Below are 18,284 nucleotides of genomic sequence, written 5' to 3' on the forward strand. Positions count from 1 at the left end.
TGAAGCACAGGGGGGACCTTCCTCTCTACCCAAGGGAAAGAATGGAGGGAGTTGCAGGGCCAGGGAGCAGGGAGGGTGTGTGGTAAGGGGCCAGCTCCAGGCAGAGGCTAATCAGAGGAGAAGAATGGGTTCGGCCCCGTTACCAAGGCCAGGCAGACTTTATTCTCCAAGTGGTAAGTCATCAAAGGAGGTTTGCTCAGAGTGACAACATGAGGCTGCCTTTCAAGAAGATGTCTGGAGCTGGGGTGATAAATGCTTTTGGAAGGAGGGGAGTTAAGCCAGGGGAACCAGTTAGTTCACTGTGGCAGGAGATATTGTAAGCCTTTCATCCAGTCATTAAGCCAGTGTGTACTGGGGATCCTGGGCGTGCTGGGCACTGTGCTCCATCCTGGGAAGGCATAACCCACACCCCCACCCTCATGGAGATCACATTCTAGCCGGGGACAGAGACAGCTATCCAGTGGAAATCAATTGAGTAGATAGTATATTAACCTGTTTGCAAACCTGTCACTGGAGTCGTAGAACTGCCCCGTATTGTGTCTGAGGAAACAGATTGGCCACCACGTCTCTCTCCCGAGGGGCACCTGGTGGACTGAGATCATACCCTCCTGGTTAGCAGCCACGTGCTTAAGCACCGTGCCACCACCAGGGCCCGTAGATAGTGTGCTTGACGGTGCAGGTGGTCAAGTGGACATGCATGCAGGAAGGGAACGAGGAGTTTTTCAGAGCCCCGGGGTGGTGTCCATGGTTAAGCATTTGTCTTACTAATGGGAAGGTTGGTGCACTTTGCCTACTCCTAAAGGACCCCCAGTGAAATGCAATCCTTTTCAGAAAAGTCAGGGCCACAAACTGTGGAGCAAAGGTCCACTCTGACATCCCGGGTCACCAGGAACCAGAATCGACTCGAGGGCAACTGTTGTTTGTTTACTAGAAATGGTTGTGGGCTGGGGCCGGGAGGGGGTGGGCGGTGGGTGGTGTGGTTCACAAGTTCCTAAAGAAGAAGGATAGCCAGCTGGGGGAAGGAAGGCTCTTGGGTTGACTTGTGAGTGGAGGGGCCCCAAAGGAGGTGGCATGGGAGAGGGAGAAGGTGAGGGCGAGGGAGGTTGGGAGTGTTTGTAGGTAGACTCGGTGAGACGAGGAGCCAGCCAGGAGCACAACAGGGAGTCAGTGATGTTTATGAAGGGTGCGATGAAGGGCAGCAAGAGAAAGCCACCCAGGCAGCACACAGCACGGTACCATCATGGAAGACCCAGGGCGTTCAGGTTATAGGCATGTCTCCCCGATGAGGCTGTCAGCATCTTGAAAGGACCCATTCACACTGGCCAAGCCAAGTGCTGAGCACATTCCAAAATATTCAGTGAATATTCGCAGTTGGAAGGCATTCTTCCTTCATCTTGCTGCCCCCAGCCACGGAGAGCTCCCTGCGTGGTGCCTGAGGCTGCTTTTCTATACTTCGCTAGAGGTCTGCCACCGCAGCTAGGGAAGCTAACCAAGGGTCTGGCCCCAGGGAGGACTGGGGTTTGGGCCAAGCAGGAGTCCCGCTGTGTTAGCCCCAGTTGACCAGAAAAACAAATTCATAGCCACTTATATGTGTTTTAAAAGGGAACTTTATATCAAAGAAAAATTGTACATTAAGAAAACATCCCAGCCCAGTCCAGATCAAGTCCTTAAGTCTGATATTAGCCCATATGTCCGATACCAGTCTATAAATCCCTCTTCCTACTCACGAAACACAAGCAATGATGCTGATGCAGGAAGATCACAGGCCAGTGGGTGGAAAGCCTTGTGGACCCAGTGGTGGTGGAGGCATCCCAGCGCTAGCAGGGGTCTCCAAGTGAGCCCTGCGGCTCCAGGGCTCTAGTGTAGCTCTGTGTGTCTTGTCAGCAGGAATGTCTCACAGGAAGGGAGCTATTGATTACCGAGGGCACCTACAAATGAGGTCATCAAGCTGCAACCTGAATGACAGCTTAGACTCCACCCCTCCACAAGTTGACACCAGAGTATGTTGCTCACGTGCTCTTGGGCTGTGTGGCCCCTCCTGGAGTAGGCGTGCGGCAGCCTCCTCCTTGAAAATCCCCTTCTATTTCTGGTGGTCCAGAGTCTCTTGGTCCCTCCCCAGTGAGCACTGCCCAGTGATACACTGTGGCCTGCCCAGAGAGGGCATCTCATCCGTAAGTGGCTGGGTGCTGTTTATGTCAACATCTACCTCCCACCCCACTTAAGAGCTTGGCGTGCCTCCAACCGTGCCCTACCTGGAGGAGGCCCCGATGCCACTGCACTTCTACCGGGACTGGGTCTGCCCCAGCAGGCCCTGCATCGTGCGCAATGCCCTGCAGAAGTGGTCGCTCCCCTATCTGAGGTGGGTGCAGCCCTGGGCTGGGCTAGGGTGATGGGCGAGCTGTCTTGTGGCATGTGGGCATGCTCTTAGAGTCTCTTCCCCTAGGGCCATGGTGGGCGCCACGGAGGTGAGCGTAGCGGTGACCCCAGATCGCTATGCTGATTCCGTGCGCGGAGACGACTTCGTGATGCCAGCCGAGCGCCTGCTGCCCCTGTGAGGTGTGTTGGATGTCCTGGAGGGCAGGGCCCGGCACCCTGGTGTGCTCTACGTGCAGAAGCAGTGCTCTAACCTGCTTACTGAGTTGCCCCAGCTGCTGCCCGACTTGGAGCCCCACATGCCCTGGGCCTCTGAGGCTCTGGGTGAGAGGGGGAGACTGGGGCAGAGGGCAGTCATTGAGAATACACAGCAGAAGCACACACCAAGCTTCTACACTGACAGCTCGGTGACATTGATTGTCTTGGCCCACACCCACCACTCCATGGCCAGGGTCAGGCCCTGCCGCCCTGGAAGCCTTGACTGTTGACCGACTGCAAAGGATTAGTGCTCTAACTTTTGCCTGTGGGGGGCTGGGCCCACTCCCCAAGCCCTCCAAACCATGGCCTCTTCGCCACTTTTCCCTGGGATGCCCCTTGCTCGCACGCAGCACCCCTGCCCACATCCTGTTGGGTGTTATCCCAGACACAACCTGCCGGGGACAACCGCTCCTAACTCTCCTCCTCTGTCCTGCAGGGAAGATGCCAGAGGCGGTGAACTTCTGGCTGGGGGAGGCGGCCACAGTGACGTCCTGTAGGTGTCTCTGGGATGCAGGGACAGGGAGGAGCCAGGATGGGGCAAGGGTGGGAGGCTGGCCTGGAGGGTCGGTCTACAATTCTGCGAACAGAGGAGGAGCGGCGTTGCAGCGTGGTGGGTGGGATGACTTTGGTGTGGGGGCGCACTAGACATCTCTCAGAGGGCACGTTGGCCCCGGAGGTGAACTTGGGAGAACCCTATGCGTGAATATTTACCTCTTTGGAGAGATGACCCGCATGGGGCGTGTGGTGTGTGCCAAGTCCCTGGTGGCTGGGATCTGCAATGCCCTCCACCCCAGCCCCCCCTGGGCATCTCCTGGAGTCTGGTTTGACTATGTCGTTGAGAATACACAGAGCAAAAGCACACACCAAGCTTCTACGCTGACAGCTCAGTGACATTGATTCAGTCCCTCTAGTTGGTTCAAACGTTCTCACCCTCCCTTCCCGAGTTCTTCTCCCTGAGGGAAATGAGGGGGCTTCAGAAACTGTGTAGAAAATAATGGGATTCACCCTCCCCCCTTATAAATTCATTGTCCTCCAGGATCCTGGCTGTTCTTTGAAGAGGCTGTTTTCAGTCTGAGCCCGGATGGAGTTTAAAAGAACACCATGCTCATGGCAGAGGGATGGAGATCCTTTACTGGCTAAGTTGAACTAGTACTGGGCGTAAAGGAGACATCAGGGGACACTTTGGATGGAAGGTTGAAATCTTTATTCGCAGGACTTTCTCGTTTTTACACCCCTGGCTGTCTTGAGGCGCAAGGCTCTGGGTGGGCAGGTTCTGCCTCTCATGTGCCCTGCTCCACCAAATCTGCCCAGGACCTTCTTTGTGTTGGCAGTGCACAAGGACCACTACGAAAACCTCTACTGTGTCCTCTCTGGAGAGAAACATTTCCTGTTACACCCGCCCAGCGACCGACCCTTCATCCCCTATGGTAGGGCTGGGGCCTGCCTTACGCATGGGCCCCAAACCAGAGGAAGGGTAGCGAGGATTCCCTGCCTGTGTCCCTGGGGCCAGGCAGCCAACAGGAGAGGCTGGGAGGAGGTGTGAGGGGCTGGGAGCACTCTTTGCTGAGCTCCCCCTTTTTCTCTGGCATCAGAGCTGTACACCCCATCAACCTACCGACTCACTGAGGCGGGCACCTTTGAGGTGGTGGATGAAGAGGCCATGGAGAAAGTGTCCATCTTGGCCCTGGGCCTCAGGGAGGGGCGAGCTCATCCATCTCCGAGGAGCAAGCGGGCCCCAAAGGTCTTGGGAAGGTGGCCCCTTCCTCCGTAAGGTCCCGCCTTCTGGGGCTGGCTTCCCAGGGCGGATGGAGGGGGACCTTTGGCCCTTACCGTTGGCAAGGCCAAAGGCCGAGTTCCCCGGTCCTGCTCCGTCCCCAGGTGCCCTGGCTTCCACTGGATCCCCTGACACCAGATCTGTCCCGGTACCCACAGTACCGTGGGGCCCAGGCCCTCTGCTGCACCATGCAGGCCGGCGAGATGCTCTACCTGCCGGCCTTGTGGTTCCACCATATGCAGTAGTCCCAGGGCTGCATTGCTGGTGAGGAGCTGCTGGCCTCGGCCAGCGGGTGGGCTGGGGAGGCTCTGGGTCAGAGCTGGGCCACCCACTCCTGTGCTTGATCTCCCCACAGTGAACTTCTGGTACGACATGGAGTATGACCTCAAGTACAGTTACTTCCAACTGCTCGACACCCTCACCAAGGCCTCAGGCCTGGACTAGTGGAGCCCCCAGGGAACGTGCCCCCCCACAGCTCAGGGGGCACTCTGGCTCCTCCCCAGATGGGCCCCCACAGAGACACCCTGCAATCTGTCTGACCCAGAACCCCGTTTGGGTTGGGACCGACCCTGGAGACTATCGTGGGTGATAGGAGGAGGACCAGGAAGTGCCAGGCAGGTGTCTAGGTCAGGGTTCCCAGAAAGCTGCCACGCAGGTGAAGCAGCCCCGTGGGTGGAGGCCAGCTGCGGCGTCCTCCCTCCTCTGTAAAGCTGTGAAGTGAATATAATGATGGTTCCTACCTTTCTGGCTGCCCTGGGGAGTGGAGAGGGTTTATGTAAGGGCCCGCTCGCTCGCTCGAAGGACATGCTCAATAAAGCCGGGGAGGCTCCATGTGGTACCTGCTCCTTGTGACTTTCTGTGTCTCCAGGAGGGCGGGGAGGGTTCAGATGGAAACGTCAGAGAGAGGAGCTAGCTCCCTGTCTGTCCAGGGACCACAGCTTGTACTCCGGTCTGGCCGGCAGGCCAACCCTGTTTTAACTCTCTGCCAGGGCTCATTGACTGGGACTCTGGTTTACTTTGCGATGGGGTTGGTTGCCTGGGGACGAGCCTGTGTCTCCTAACCAGCACAGGGACCAGGGGACAGAAACTGCCCCACCCCCACCCCTGGGCTGCTCCTCTGCAGAAGGAACTGGCTTTCTCATGCTGCCCCCACAAAAGGGGAGATGAGCCCCCTTCCCCTGGGTGCCCACCTGGAGCTCCAGTCCTGGCCATCTCTGGGGACCCAGGTGGCCCAGGCCCTGGCTTTGAAGAGCTGTTTTTAGTAACAGCCACTCCCCTGCTGTGATGATAGGCTCCGGATACACCCATCCTCCGGGTCTACTTCAGTGGAGACTGGGCATTCCTGTCCTACTGGTACCTGGATGTTTCTACAAGCCTTGTTGGTGGGGACTCTGCCCTTGCCCTACCTCTGGCTGCTGCCCAGACCTGTGGCCCCTCCAAGCCATGCCTTCCTGTCCTGCTCACACGGGTGGTTGGTGAGCTGTCCTGGAAGCAGGACCCGGCTGGGCAGGCCCAGGTGGTGTCTGCTGGGGGCAATGGGTTTTCCAGGAACCCAGCAGTGGTGGGGGACCTTGAGCCCATGGGAGGGTGTCAGAAGCCCCAGTATAGGATGAGGTGCCTCATTTCTTGGGCAGGGTGTGGGGCTTGGGCGGAGCGGAAGATGCAGGTGGGAGGGGCTAGGGAGGCCAGTTGGGACATACTTGGATTTTGGCTTAAAACCCCACAGTCCTCGGCCCAGTGGTTACTGCTGCCTCTGCTCGCCCCGCCTGGGACCCCCAGCCTCATGGCTCTGGTAAGACTGGCATGGCACTGGAGCCCACTCTGACCCTTGCTCCCCACCTGAGTCCTGGCTAATGCTTTCTCTGGAGGGCTGTGGCCCCGGTGGTCTTCAGTTGTAGGGGGCGTGTTTGCCAGCTTTGGGTAGGGGCATGGCAGGGCTGGGGATCCACAGAGCTTCTAGGCAGGGAGAGGCTCCTGGCTGCTCCCCTGCTCCCTCTGAGTCAGTTGCCTGGGCTGTCGGGTCCTGAGACTGATGAGATGGGTGACTTTTCCGGGTTCTTCCTCTGCCAGGAACCCCTGGGCGCATGCAGCTGGGACTTCCAATGGCAGCTGGGAGGCCAGTGAAAGGGTGTGCTGACACACGCTCCCTGGCCCCAGCGCACCTGGCAGGGCTTCAGCCCAGAGCCCGGGGTGGTTTGGGACGGAGTCCAGGGGTCCTTTGTTTCTCTGCCCTCGGAGAACCTGGAGGGCGCAGGGCTTGGCGCCCATGGGCTGCCTGGCCTGGTAACCTCCCACCTGCCCCAGCACAGAGGTGGCTTCCAGAACTGCCCCCTGACCAGGGGTGGGATGCACAGGGAGGAGCGAGTGAGCAAGCAGGAGCTTAGTCCTAGCAGGCCGCTCCCTCCATGCCCTTCTGTATGCCCACCCAGAGCTTTGTAAGCGAGGGCATGGGCTGGGGCAGACAGGTGGCAAGATGGGAGCCTGCTGGTTCCAGGAGAGGGAAGCGGAGAGCACAGCGATCCTGCCTCTGGGTCTCCGGCCAGTTGCTGGGTCACCTCTCCATGCCTCCGCCTCCTCGTGAGGCAGCGTAGTAGTCGGCTGAGTTAATGTATGGATAGCCCTTGGGACAGACCTGTCATGGGCATTGTCTAAGTTCCTATGGACGTGCCCTGTCTCTTCTAGACTCGGGGTTCTGGGTGGCCTTGGCCCTGTTGGTGCAGGGTGAGCCCTCACAGGTGCCCCAACCTCCCTTCCATCGCCTGCGGCCTTTGGTCATGTCATCCCACAGCAAGCTTGTCCCCTCCCCTCTGCTCTGCAGGCCAAGTTGCCCGGGACCTGCCTGCACACCATTCATGTGCTGCTGGCCCACAGCCTGCCTGCCAGGGATGTGGGTGGGTTGACCGAGAGAGGAGAAGGGAACTGAGGTTGCAATTGGAGCGGGGCAGGGATGGTGGGAGGTGGCAGGAGGGCTGGGCCTGCGAGGTCCTGGGAGGAGGGCCTGCAAAGAGTGACGGGCAAGGGCTGGTGATGGAGGGTGGGGCTTGGTGCGTCCCCAGGGATCCCTCTGGTGGTGAACTCTGAGTGGCTTGGGGGAGAATTGGCCCTCATTTTTCTCCTCCAAGGGACCCACCCTGACTTCTGTGTGACCCTGTGGCTGCTCACGGCCTGCAACCACCGGCTCCAGACGCGCACTGTCAACAACTACAGAAACCCTGTCTGGAACCAGAGCTTCCACTTCCGGGTGCACAGCCAGATCAAGGTGGGCCTGCCTCAGCCCGGTCCTGCGTACCCCCAGTGTCACCCCCACCCCACCCCCCACCCCATGGCCCTGTCCCGCTGCTCCCCTTCCAGAACATGGTTGAGCTGAAAGTCTTTGACCAGGACCTGCTGACCAGCGACGACCCCGTGCTGTCAGTGCTGTTTGACGTGGGCACTCTGCTGCCTGGGGAGTTCCGGCGCCAGAGCTTCTTGCTGAGCCTGCAGGCAAGACTCCACATGGGGGGCCACCCTCAGTACCACCAACGGGATGCTGCTTAAATGCCCCTCTTCAAAGAACTTGTTTACAGACAATGAGGTCAGGTTTCCCTGGTGCCCGAGGCCCTTGTCAACCAGGACCTGCTTCCCGAGGAGCGGCCCCCTCCTCGGTGCTACATTATGGACAGCAGCCCTCCCCGCATTGGCACCCCTGGCTGGCATCTGGGTTGGAATCTGCACATACCCACACTGACACACACACTCACATTCATACCCACACGCAGCCTCACACACATACACAGGTACACTCACACGCAAGCACACGCACTCAACCACTGCCACACTCACACATGCACAGCCATGTGGATACACATGCACACACACTCACATGTGCACACAACCACTCACATGCATGCCCACATACATGCACACGTCTTACCTTTATAACTTGCTTTTTCAGGGTGGGGAGCGGTTTGAAGTTGAATTCCGCCTGCGGAGTGTGTGAGTTGGGGGTTGCGGGGGTCAGGGGAGTTGGGGGTTGCAAGGTAGGGAGAGGGACTCTGGGTCAAATCTGTCCCTTCTGGAAGGAGACAGCCTCGTGCGCTCAGGGCTGGTGTCCTTCCCCGGGGACCCTCTGTGGTTGGAAGGACTGCCTAGGCTTCCTTGGGGGCAAGAACCTGACCCCCGCTCATGGCTTTTCCCAGGACAGACTGTGCGGAGCAGCTCACCAGCAACGGTGTCCTAGTGGTGAGTCAGATCATTGTAGTGATTGATTCAGGATCATAGTAGTGATTCGGGATCATAGTGGTGACTTGGGATGGTAATGGTGACTTAGGATCATGGTACTAATTCGGGATCATAGTAGTGATTCGGGATCATAGTAGTGCTGTGTGATCATAGTAGTGATTTGGGATCATAGTAGTGATTTGGGATCATAGTAGTGCTTTGGGGTCATAGTAGTGCTTTGTGATCATAGTAGTGCTTTGTGATCATAGTAGTGATTTGTGATCATAGTAGTGCTTTGTGATCATAGTAGTGCTTTGTGATCATAGTAGTGATTTGGGATCATAGTAGTGCTTTGTGATCATAGTAGTGCTTTGTGATCATAGTAGTGCTTTGTGATCATAGTAGTGCTTTGTGATCATAGTAGTGCTTTGTAATCATATTAGTGCTTTGGGATCATTGTAGTGCTTTATGATCAAAGTAGTGATTTGGGATCATAGTAGTGATTTGGGATCACAGTAGTGATTTGGGATCATAGTAGTGCTTTGGGATTGTAGTGGTGAGTGACACACCCTCCCTCAGGCCATCTGCTCACCTGCCCTCCTGGCTGCAAGTCTGTCTGGACCAGGAAAGAGCAAAGTGGGAGGGGCTATGATTTCCAGAGGACATGGGACTGAGGAGCAGGAACCGCGGGCTGCAGGGGAATGGGTAATGGTGAGGTATCCTTGCGTGGGAGGGGCGGCATATGAATCTTCTCTTCCCAACACAGGCCCGTGAGCTTTCCCGCTTGCATGTGCGGCTGGAGGAGGCCGGGGACCAGAAGGGTGAGTCTCCCAGGTCACCAGGACAGCCCTGGCCCTCAGCCTATGTCTTCCCCCTTCCTCAGCTACCCATCCTGGAAGAAGCTGACAGCCACCTTTAGCCTCTGAAGGCTAGGGGCTGGGGGTGAAACTGCCCGGGCTTACCAAGACCTGGTCTTTTCCCATGACCCTGCTCCGAGGGGGTTGGGCTGGGGGTAACTCCTCCCAGCCTCTGCCAGCCACAGGGGCGGGAGACACCTCACGGGCAGGGAACCCCCTCCCACCCCTACCTCGGTTCCTTTCTCCAGAGTCAAAGGGAAAAGTCCAGCTTGTGGTCGCCGGGTCCTACGAGGGATCTCAGGAGGCCACCGTAGGCAGCGACTCCTTCCGTTTCCACTTCCCCACCTGCTGGGAGCAGGAGCTGAGTATCCACCTGCAGGTAGGGTGCTCCCCCACTGACCCCCTGGAATTCAGGCCCACAGGGCCGGGTGGTACCCCTGCTCTGAGACTCGGGTAAGTGTACAGTTTTTGTCCCCTTGCAGAATGCCCCCCAGGAGCAACTGAAGGTGCCACTCAGGGCCCTGCCATCAGACCAGCTCGTGAGGCTGGTCTTCCCTACGTCCCAGGTACTCTTCACTCAGAGGAAGAGACCTTGATGTGGGGGTGGGACAGGGCCTCAGGCCAGTGCGGGGGTGGGGGCAGGGGGTGACTCCTTCTCTCCCTTTTCTTTTGGGCCAAGGCCCTGGGCTGGGCTGTGGGGGTGCATCCCTGTGGAGATGACTGGGGCATCCCAGGGCCGAAGTTGGGGTGGAGGTGCCAGCCTTTCTGAGTGGTGTTTTGCTGGTTTGCAGGAGCCTCTGATGACGGTGGAGCTGAGAAAAGAAGACAGGTGAGAGGCTGGGCTGGGGGAGAGCAGCCGGGGGAGGGAGGGCGCTACGTGCAGCTGGGTGGCCTGGAGGACCGGAAGCAAGCGGGTGGCTGCAGCAGGGAGCTCCCAGTCTTGGGAAGGTGCTCAGAGCAGAAAGGGTCCTTCCTCAGCCTTGTAGTCTGCGTGTGGCCTCACTGGGTGGGAGAGAGGTGGGGGCTGAGGAGAGTAACACGCCTGGTTTGAGGAGCACAAAGACCAGAAGGAAGCAACCTTTTGGGTAGAAGCAAAATGGCTGGGCCTTCAAGAACTTTTGCTGGCCCTCAGTGTCTAGGAGCATAAGCAGCCCCAACTTAAAGACCTTTGTTCCTTCTCAGCCCCTGTGCCCCCTTCCCAGTATAGCCCTGGTCCAGCGTTGCAGGGGAGGGAGAAGCTGAGACTCAGGGCCACCTTTGGCCACAGGGACGCCCTCATCTGCCAGCTGGCCTTGCTGTCATGCCGGGCGTGTTGGTGTGGCTCTGGGCCCACCATCCCCACCTCACTCTCCAAGGTTCAGCACGCAGGCTGAAGGGAGAGAAGAGATGGACGTGGACCTTGCAGGGAGATGGGCCCAGTGTCCTCTTTTCTGACGAGGATGAGCACTGCCTCACTGTCCGTCCATCCCCCCACCCCACCCCCAGACCAGGGGAGCTGGCCGTGCGCCTGGGCTTCGAGCTGTATGCTGAGGAGCAGGCCTTCCTGAGCAGGAGGAAGCAGGTGGTGGCCAAGGCCCTGCAGCAGGCCCTGCAGCTGGAGGGAGACCTGCAGGAGGACGAGGTCTGTCAGGCTTCGCAGGAGTGTGGGGGTCTCAGGCCGAGTGTTGAGCTGAGTGGGCTTCCACACTTCCATTGCCCGACCAGGGTTGGTTGTAAGGCGGATTTGTGTTTGCCTCTCGTCTGCCCACCTACCCCCCTTGTACTTCCCGGAGCTTTCTTGATGTTATCATGGGCCCAATGCGGCTGAGCAGTGTCAGAACCACGGGCCCCACCAGGAGTAGCTACCCTTCTCTGGGCATTGGCCCTTGGCCTGGAGCTGATTTTAAGACTGGGCCTCTCAGACAACTCGGTGGACATCTGGCCAGGCCTCTCTGCTGGTTGGACTGGCTCCTAAGGAAATGAGCTCCTTGCAAGGGGAGAGGGACGCTGATTTGGGGGTTTTGAGGTGAGCCTGCGTCTTTTAAGAAGTGACCGCCGTACTCCCCAGGCTGGGGATGGGGAGATAAGGCCTGTGGCCTGTACGCTCCCTGGAGTTTTCAAAACCCGAAAGGACCCACCCTGCTGAAGGAGGTTATTCTGACATGACTCTCCTCAGCTGCTCTGACTCAGACCCGCTCCATGGGTCCCCACCAGACTCTGACCTACGCTAACTTGGTGGTGGGGCCAGGGGCAGGGGACTGAGTGGCCACTTGACTTGCTGTGTTCTCCTCCTGTGGTTTTTACTGCCCAGCGCACCCTGACCTCCCCTCCACCAACTGGAAGTCCCCGCAGGGCCTCCCTTGAGCCCAGCTGTACTCTGCCCTTCCAGGTCCCAGTGGTGGCAATCATGGCTACTGGTGGAGGGGTCCGGGCAATGACTTCCCTGTATGGGCAGCTGACCGGCCTCAGGGAGCTGGGCCTCTTGGACTGCGTCTTCTACATCACAGGGGCCTCGGGCTCCACTTGGTGAGCAGGCTGAGTGTGGGATCTGGCGGTGAGTGGGCAGAGGCAGGGGTGCCTGTGGTAAGGCTTCTCCAGTGCCCCCTTGGCCTCCCTGACTAGATTGGAAGGTCTGCGAGGAGGCAGGTGGCAGGTGCGATATGCCCAAGGTGCCCCATGGGCTTCGGCTGTCTCCATGGAGCTGGAAGGCACCTGCGGGCTGCTGCCCTGGGAGAGAAGGTCCGAAGGGGTGTGAGGTCTAGGGGGACTCTTAGAGGAACCTGTCTGCCCCGACCTCTGGCTTTGCCTAGGACCTTAGAAAAGCTCTACAAGGATCCAGAGTGGTCGCAGAAGGACCTGGGGGGCGCCACCGTACTGCTGAAGATGCAGGTAACCAATAACAAGCTGGGCTTGTTGGCTCCCAGCCAGCTGCAATGGTACTACCAGGAGCTGGAGGAGCGCGCTCGCCTGGGACACCCGGCCTGCTTCACCAACCTCTGGGCCCTCATCAATGAGGCCATGCGACATGATGGGGTACAGAAGGGCGGCCCACGGGGACGGGCCTGGACCTGGAGGCAGCCCTGCTGGGTAGCAGGGCGAGGGGAGATCTCCAGAGACCAGGCAGCAATGGGTTTACACGGAGGTATCTCCCTACAGCCTGATGTCCACAAGCTCTCGGAGCAGCGACAGGCTCTGAGGCACGGCCAGAAACCTCTCCCCATGTACTATGCCCTCAACACTAAGGGGCACGGCCTGTCCACCTTTGAATTTGGAGGCAAGTCGAGGCAGCTGGTTGAGGCCCCGGGCGGCCAGGGGTCGGGGAAGGGGTGGTTGGGATGGTGTGGGGAGGCAGTTTTTCATGCCCTTCTCCTTACACTCTGGCCCGGGACCCGAGTGAATCCAGACACCCATGACCCCAGAGTCACTTGGACTGGAGGGGAGTCGCCCCGTCCTTTGTGGCTGCCCTGCGTGGGTTCGGGTGGGCATGAGGGTGGTGGCCAACAGCGGTCCCTTCCCACCGCAGAGTGGTGTGATTTCTCCCCCTACGAGCTCGGTTTCTCCAAGTAAGGTGCCTTCATCCCCTCCGAGCTCTTCGGCTCCGAGTTCTTCATGGGGCGGCTGATGAAGAGGATGCCTGAGTCCCGCATCTGCTTCCTGGAAGGTGAGGGGGTCTTGGAGAGAGAATGGGGTAGGGGAGGATGTTTCTGGGGGAGCCCCATCACTGAGGCGGGCAGCAGGGAAGGGCCAGGCTGTGACAGGAATGGTGGCTCTCGTCCCATTGTGTCTGCGCTCCCAGGCATCTGGACCAACCTATATGCAGCCAGCCTCCAAGACAGCTTATACTGGTCCTTGGAGCCCAGTCCGTTCTGGGATCGCTAGGCTCAGACCCTGACCAGCTTGGGTAGGTGCCCAGGCTCCGGGGCTGGTGCTGGGGGTGGGCATGTGACTCCCAGCTCTGTGTGTGTGTGGTGGTGGGGGCACTGGTCTCAGCTCTTTCCCTCTCCGGGGTCACTGCCCTCAGACTGGGCTAGCACCCACGCCCCACTCCCTGGCTGTGCAGACAAGGAGCAGGTCCCAGTGCTGAAGATAGAAGTGCCACCCAGCCTGGCTGGGAGGATCGGGGAGTTGTTCTCTGGCCTCCTGACGTGGCGCCCGCTTGCCCAGGCCACCCACAACTTTCTGCGTGGTCTCCAGTTCCACAAAGACTATTTCCAGCACCCTCACTTCTCCTCCTGGAAAGCTGGCTTCTCCCACCGGGGCCCAGCCCCCTGATGTCTTCCCAGAGCTGTGGGCCTTGGCTCCAGGCCCCTCACCTCACCCCTTGGCTCCAGGCCTTCCATGTGTGGCACCACGGGATGTGGGGAGTAGAGTTTCCTGCCTTCTCCTTCAGCTTGGGCTGGAGGTTGCTTCAGGGCTGGGGCCAGGTGGGTGGGGCCTGAGGGCGGAGTCTTTTTTCAGGAGCAGCCAGTGACTGCCACTGACCAGGGGAGCAAGCGTGGTGTCCTCAGCACCCGTGCTCAAGGCTGCCCTCCCACCCCGCTCACCTCTCCAGACACCAAACTGGATGAACTCCCTAACCAGCTGACCCCTGGTGAGCCCCGCCTGTGCCTGCTGGACGTGGGCTACTTTGTCAACACCAGCTGCCCGCCCCTCCTGCAGCCCACCCGGGACGTGGACCTCATCCTGTCGCTGGACTACAACTTAAATGCCGCCTTTCAGGTGGGGGAGCTGATGAATGGCACCCGAGGATGCTAGGGCGGCTTCACAGTGTGTCCCTTGCTGGCTTCCTCCCAACCCTATGAGACAGGGACCCACATGCTATGGGCTGAGCTGTCCAGAGAAACAAAAGCAGCAACACTCCTCTGTGTAGAAAGAAAGAGCTTTAGATCAAGAAGTCATTTTAGATCAGCAAGGCATCCCAGCCCAGTGTGATTCAAGACCATGCTAGTGAGAACCTTCCTCAGCCTCTGTGTAGCTGCAGGCAGATAATGCCCAGGCTGGCGTGAACACGGCCAAGTCGGCGGCTCTCCAGTCTGGAGGCCCCATGGGGCCGTCCCTGGAGACAGAATCCCAGCGAGGAGGAAGAGGCTCATAGCATCTCCCCTTCCTTCCAAGGAGGGATCACCAGGCTTCCACCTGAGTGACAGGTGGGACTCCACCCCTGCACTTTCACGCAGGTCCAAGTGGACATAATATCTAACCACCACACCATGTCAAAACAACCAAACCAGGATCCCCACCATGGAGTCCATGCTGACTCACCGGGTCCCCCTTGGTGTGTTTCCGAGATCGAACTGCTTACGGGAGTAAAAATGCCCACGGAGCAGTTTGTCACAGGAAATCAGCCTCTAACAACCAATGGGTCAGTAGGCACAATTGTATGGCGATAAAATAGTAAAGGTCTAGTAAAGTCATAGAGGCTAGGAGAGATAGGGGAGCGAGAGTACAATAAAGGAGTCAGGCATGTTTTATGATAGCATGCTCACCTCAGCTCCTCTTGATGGACCACGTGGAATTGGGGGAAGAGAGAGAATCTGTATTATCTTGGGGTAGTTACAGGTAGCCTTAAGACATGCATATTCAGTAGTTACATACGCCACAAGGTGGGTGGGATCAACAGTAACGCTGAGCTCACAAGTGAGGAAGCCTAACAGCTGCATTGGGGGAAGCTGAGAGGGGGGCTGGGCGACAGCAGGAAGAGAGAGCCAGAGGATGTCTGCCTCTGTAGGGAGTTCAGACCAGCCATGTGCTCACTTGAAGGCAGCATGGCTGTTAAGGGAGAGTCTGTGGCTACCAACGTGGAGGCACAAGTTCAGGAACGTGGTGCTCGGCCCTCTCTCCATGGAGCAGCGGGTGGTTTCCCAGTGCTGACCCTGCAGAACCTCGCCCAGCACATAACTGCTTCACCACCAGCGCTCCCTGTGAAAAGAACTGGGGTTTCATTCACGCTCCATCAGGGGGCTTTCTCCGCAATGGGGAGAGTATGTGATGGTGAATCTGGTTGGCTGCACCTGCACCCCGGCTGGTTGCAGGCCGTCGACACCCCAGCGTTTAGTTTCTGTGTTAATTTAGTGAGAGGTGTGTGCCCTTCATGGCTGGCCTCAGCGATGGCTACAGTCCGTTTGGTGGAGCTCTGAGGGGCTGCGGCACGGCTGTCCACTCCGACTGATGCTTGGTCCTATGTGACGTGAGTGTCCAGGACAAAGGGAGCCCAAGGCTAGCCCTCTCCTGCCCTCTGTGCCCCTGCAGCAGCTGCAGCTGGTGGGCCGCATGTGCCAAGAGCAGGGCATCCCGTTCCTGCCCATCTCTCCCAGCCTTGATGAGGACCGCCAGCCTCGGGAGTGCCACAAGTTCTCTGATCCCGGCCGGCCTGAGGCCCCAGTCATTCTGCACTTCCCCCTGGTCAAGGACTCCTTCCGGGACCACTCAGCCCCTGGTGAGCCAGCTTGCCACCACCCCCTTCCTGGTGTCCCAGCCTCCCCGACCCAGCAGACCCGCCCTCCACCCCAGCACCCTGCCCCTCCATGCCCACGATGTGCTCTCTGCACAGGGGTCCCTAGGACACCCGAGGAGCAGGAGGCCAGCCGGGTGAACCTGTCTCCATCTGACTCCCCCTACCACTACTCAAAGTGACCTATAGCCAAGAGGACTTGGACAAGCTTCTGGGCCTGGCCCACTACAACATCTGCAACAACCAGGAGCGGCTGCCGGCTGCCCTGCGCGAGGCCCTGCAGAAGAGGAGGCAGCGCTGACAGCCCGCCCCGAGTGACGCCATGCCTCAGCCTCAGAGAACCATCCCCCAGTGTTCTGGGGCCTCGGAGGGCCTGGTTGGCCCCAGCAGCACCCTTCCTAGCCTTGGGTGTATGCCCTGGTACCCAGATGGGGCAGGAGCTGCCAGCACCTCACAGAGGGCCATCTGCACTGTGAACTGAAGCTGTGACTACGGGCTTGCCACAGCTCAGCAGCTGCTCTGGTCCTGGGCCCTGGGCCCCTGGAGCAGGCCACATTGGGCCTCTTCTCCAAGCACCGGGAGAGGTGGGGTGCAGAGGTGCTGTGGCAGCCAGTGTGCAAATGGGGTGGGGTTGGGGCTCGGGGTGGCAGGGCCCGGTGTAGAGTGCTGGCAATGGGGGGAGGGTCCCTGGCTCCCCCGCCCTGCTGCTCTGAATGCTGTACGCAGGGACTCGGGGGCTGCACACATTACAGGACTCGTCCCACCAACGGTCTGAGGATGTCCTTGCTGCTACGAATGGGGAGACCTTTGGTACCACCATCAAAGACCAGTTTAGGAAACAAGACAAGGACACATCTCCCTCGCCCCGCAAAGAGTTGCCAGCCTCTTGGTGCTGTGCCACCCTTTCCCAGACGGATGCCCCATAGGAGGTGTCTGCTTCGGGCACCCCTGCGCCACTCTCCCAGCCAGTAGCTGCCCTCTTTCCCGGGTGGGGGTCAGAGCACCTTGAGGAAGAGCCTAGGAAGGTGTGACCTCGGAAGGGCTGCCTCTTACCAGGAGCTGCCCGTTCCCAGGGTGCTGCGTGGTGGCCTGGCTAGACTGTGGCGAGCCTGCATGGGCAGTCTGTGGCTGGTTCCATGTGGTGACCTGGATGGAGCACGTCCTCACCTACAGCCCCAGGGTCACTTCTGGGCCCAGCCACTCACCTACAGCCCCAGGGTCACTTCTGGCCACACCCACCCCTGTGGAGGAGCAGCGAGGCCCAGTGAATGAATGTTGGGTCCCTGGGTCACACCTGCCCCACCACCACCTCCCTGACAATACCCCACGTTCCTCTAGCATTGGTAACCACGTGGATTCCCATGACACTCCCCTTCCCCCTTCCCCCCAATGCATGGCTGAGTGACTCCCAGGTTGGGCACAGAGTGAGAGTCAGGGCAGGAGTGACTGCTCAGTACCCCTGTGTCCAGGATGAGGCTTCACCCCAGCCATTCATCCCATTCATGAACTGGACCCCATGGGAGAGTGCGTGGAGGTGGGCAATTACAGCAGAGATGGTGCCCCAGGTTGTCTCCACTGGTGGAGGGTGGTGGGCTCAGGGGTGCTGCACAATCTGGGGGGTGGGAGTAGGGGGGAACAGGGGCTCCTGCTTGCACATGTGAGAGAGAGAGAGAGAGAAAGAGAGAGAGAGAGAGAGAGAGAGAGAGAGCCTTGCCCTGCCCTGACTTCTCTGCCTCCACCTTCTGACCCCTGACTAGATTCTCTTCTCCCCTTGGAGGGTGACAGGGCCTGTGCCTTGGGAAAGCTGCAGGGGACTGTGACAGCAAGGGACGGGGAGGCAGCAGGCTGCCCATGAGCCGAGGTTGTTTTGGAGAGGGAAGAGGAGAAGGCAGGCCAAAGGGCACAGTTGCAGGAGGCCAAGTCCAGGCAAGCTTGCTGGGACTATGCCAAGAGAGGCTGCCCTAACCCCGTGCTGCTCCAGTAGGCAAGGCATTCCGAGAGGGCCTGCTCTTCTCCGCAGACCAGCCAGCAGCAGGAAGCTGAAGGATCGCACGGGTCTGCAGATGTGTGTGTGTGCCCATGGACGCACACCACACAGACACACACACATGGATGGACATACCACAGGCATGTATACCATAAACACACCTGGATGAACACACACCACACCAATGGACACGTGAACATCTATCACAGGTGCGCCCGCACACACACATGCACACATGGAAAGGCATGAGTACAGAGGGCTGAGCCCGTGGGTGGGACAGCCGTCAAGTCTGGGGAAGGGAGTGACATGGTCCAGAAGCTGCCCGGGGACCATGGGTTGCCCTGGCGGGTGGGGGTGAGGCTTCTCTTAGTCCCAGGGCAGTGAGTGTCTGGTGCGGGAGGTACA

The 18,284-nt window shown here is 59.1% G+C and overlaps 1 protein-coding gene and 1 pseudogene across 1 annotated transcript; both read left to right on the forward strand.

The window, feature by feature from the left end:
• Positions 1 to 209: 209 nt before the first annotated feature.
• Positions 210 to 4,849, forward strand: LOC142435729 (bifunctional peptidase and (3S)-lysyl hydroxylase JMJD7-like; annotated as a pseudogene).
• Positions 4,850 to 6,878: 2,029 nt separating this feature from the next.
• On the forward strand, positions 6,879 to 16,193 carry LOC142435730 (cytosolic phospholipase A2 beta-like). Its single transcript, XM_075539903.1, has 17 exons — positions 6,879 to 6,936; positions 7,088 to 7,140; positions 7,224 to 7,296; positions 7,528 to 7,664; positions 7,757 to 7,888; positions 9,372 to 9,426; positions 9,711 to 9,841; positions 9,945 to 10,028; positions 10,665 to 10,759; positions 10,948 to 11,023; positions 11,831 to 11,967; positions 12,252 to 12,474; positions 12,598 to 12,715; positions 13,010 to 13,102; positions 13,994 to 14,160; positions 15,700 to 15,877; positions 16,072 to 16,193. Exons 1-17 carry the CDS (start codon positions 6,879 to 6,881, stop codon positions 16,191 to 16,193), a joined length of 1,932 nt encoding a protein of 643 aa, XP_075396018.1.
• The last annotated feature ends 2,091 nt before the right edge of the window (positions 16,194 to 18,284 follow it).

This window comes from Tenrec ecaudatus (genome assembly GCF_050624435.1).
Source record: "Tenrec ecaudatus isolate mTenEca1 chromosome 1 unlocalized genomic scaffold, mTenEca1.hap1 SUPER_1_unloc_13, whole genome shotgun sequence".
Classification (NCBI taxonomy): domain Eukaryota; kingdom Metazoa; phylum Chordata; class Mammalia; order Afrosoricida; family Tenrecidae; genus Tenrec; species Tenrec ecaudatus.

Bases quoted from the DNA above. Each gene is read 5' to 3' on its own strand.
- LOC142435730 (XM_075539903.1), top strand. From the start codon at position 6,879: ATGGGAGCCTGCTGGTTCCAGGAGAGGGAAGCGGAGAGCACAGCGATC. The intron at 9,427-9,710 runs GTGAGTCTCCCA...TCCTTTCTCCAG, and splicing joins GGAGGCCGGGGACCAGAAGG to AGTCAAAGGGAAAAGTCCAG. The intron at 12,475-12,597 runs GTACAGAAGGGC...ATCTCCCTACAG, and splicing joins AGGCCATGCGACATGATGGG to CCTGATGTCCACAAGCTCTC.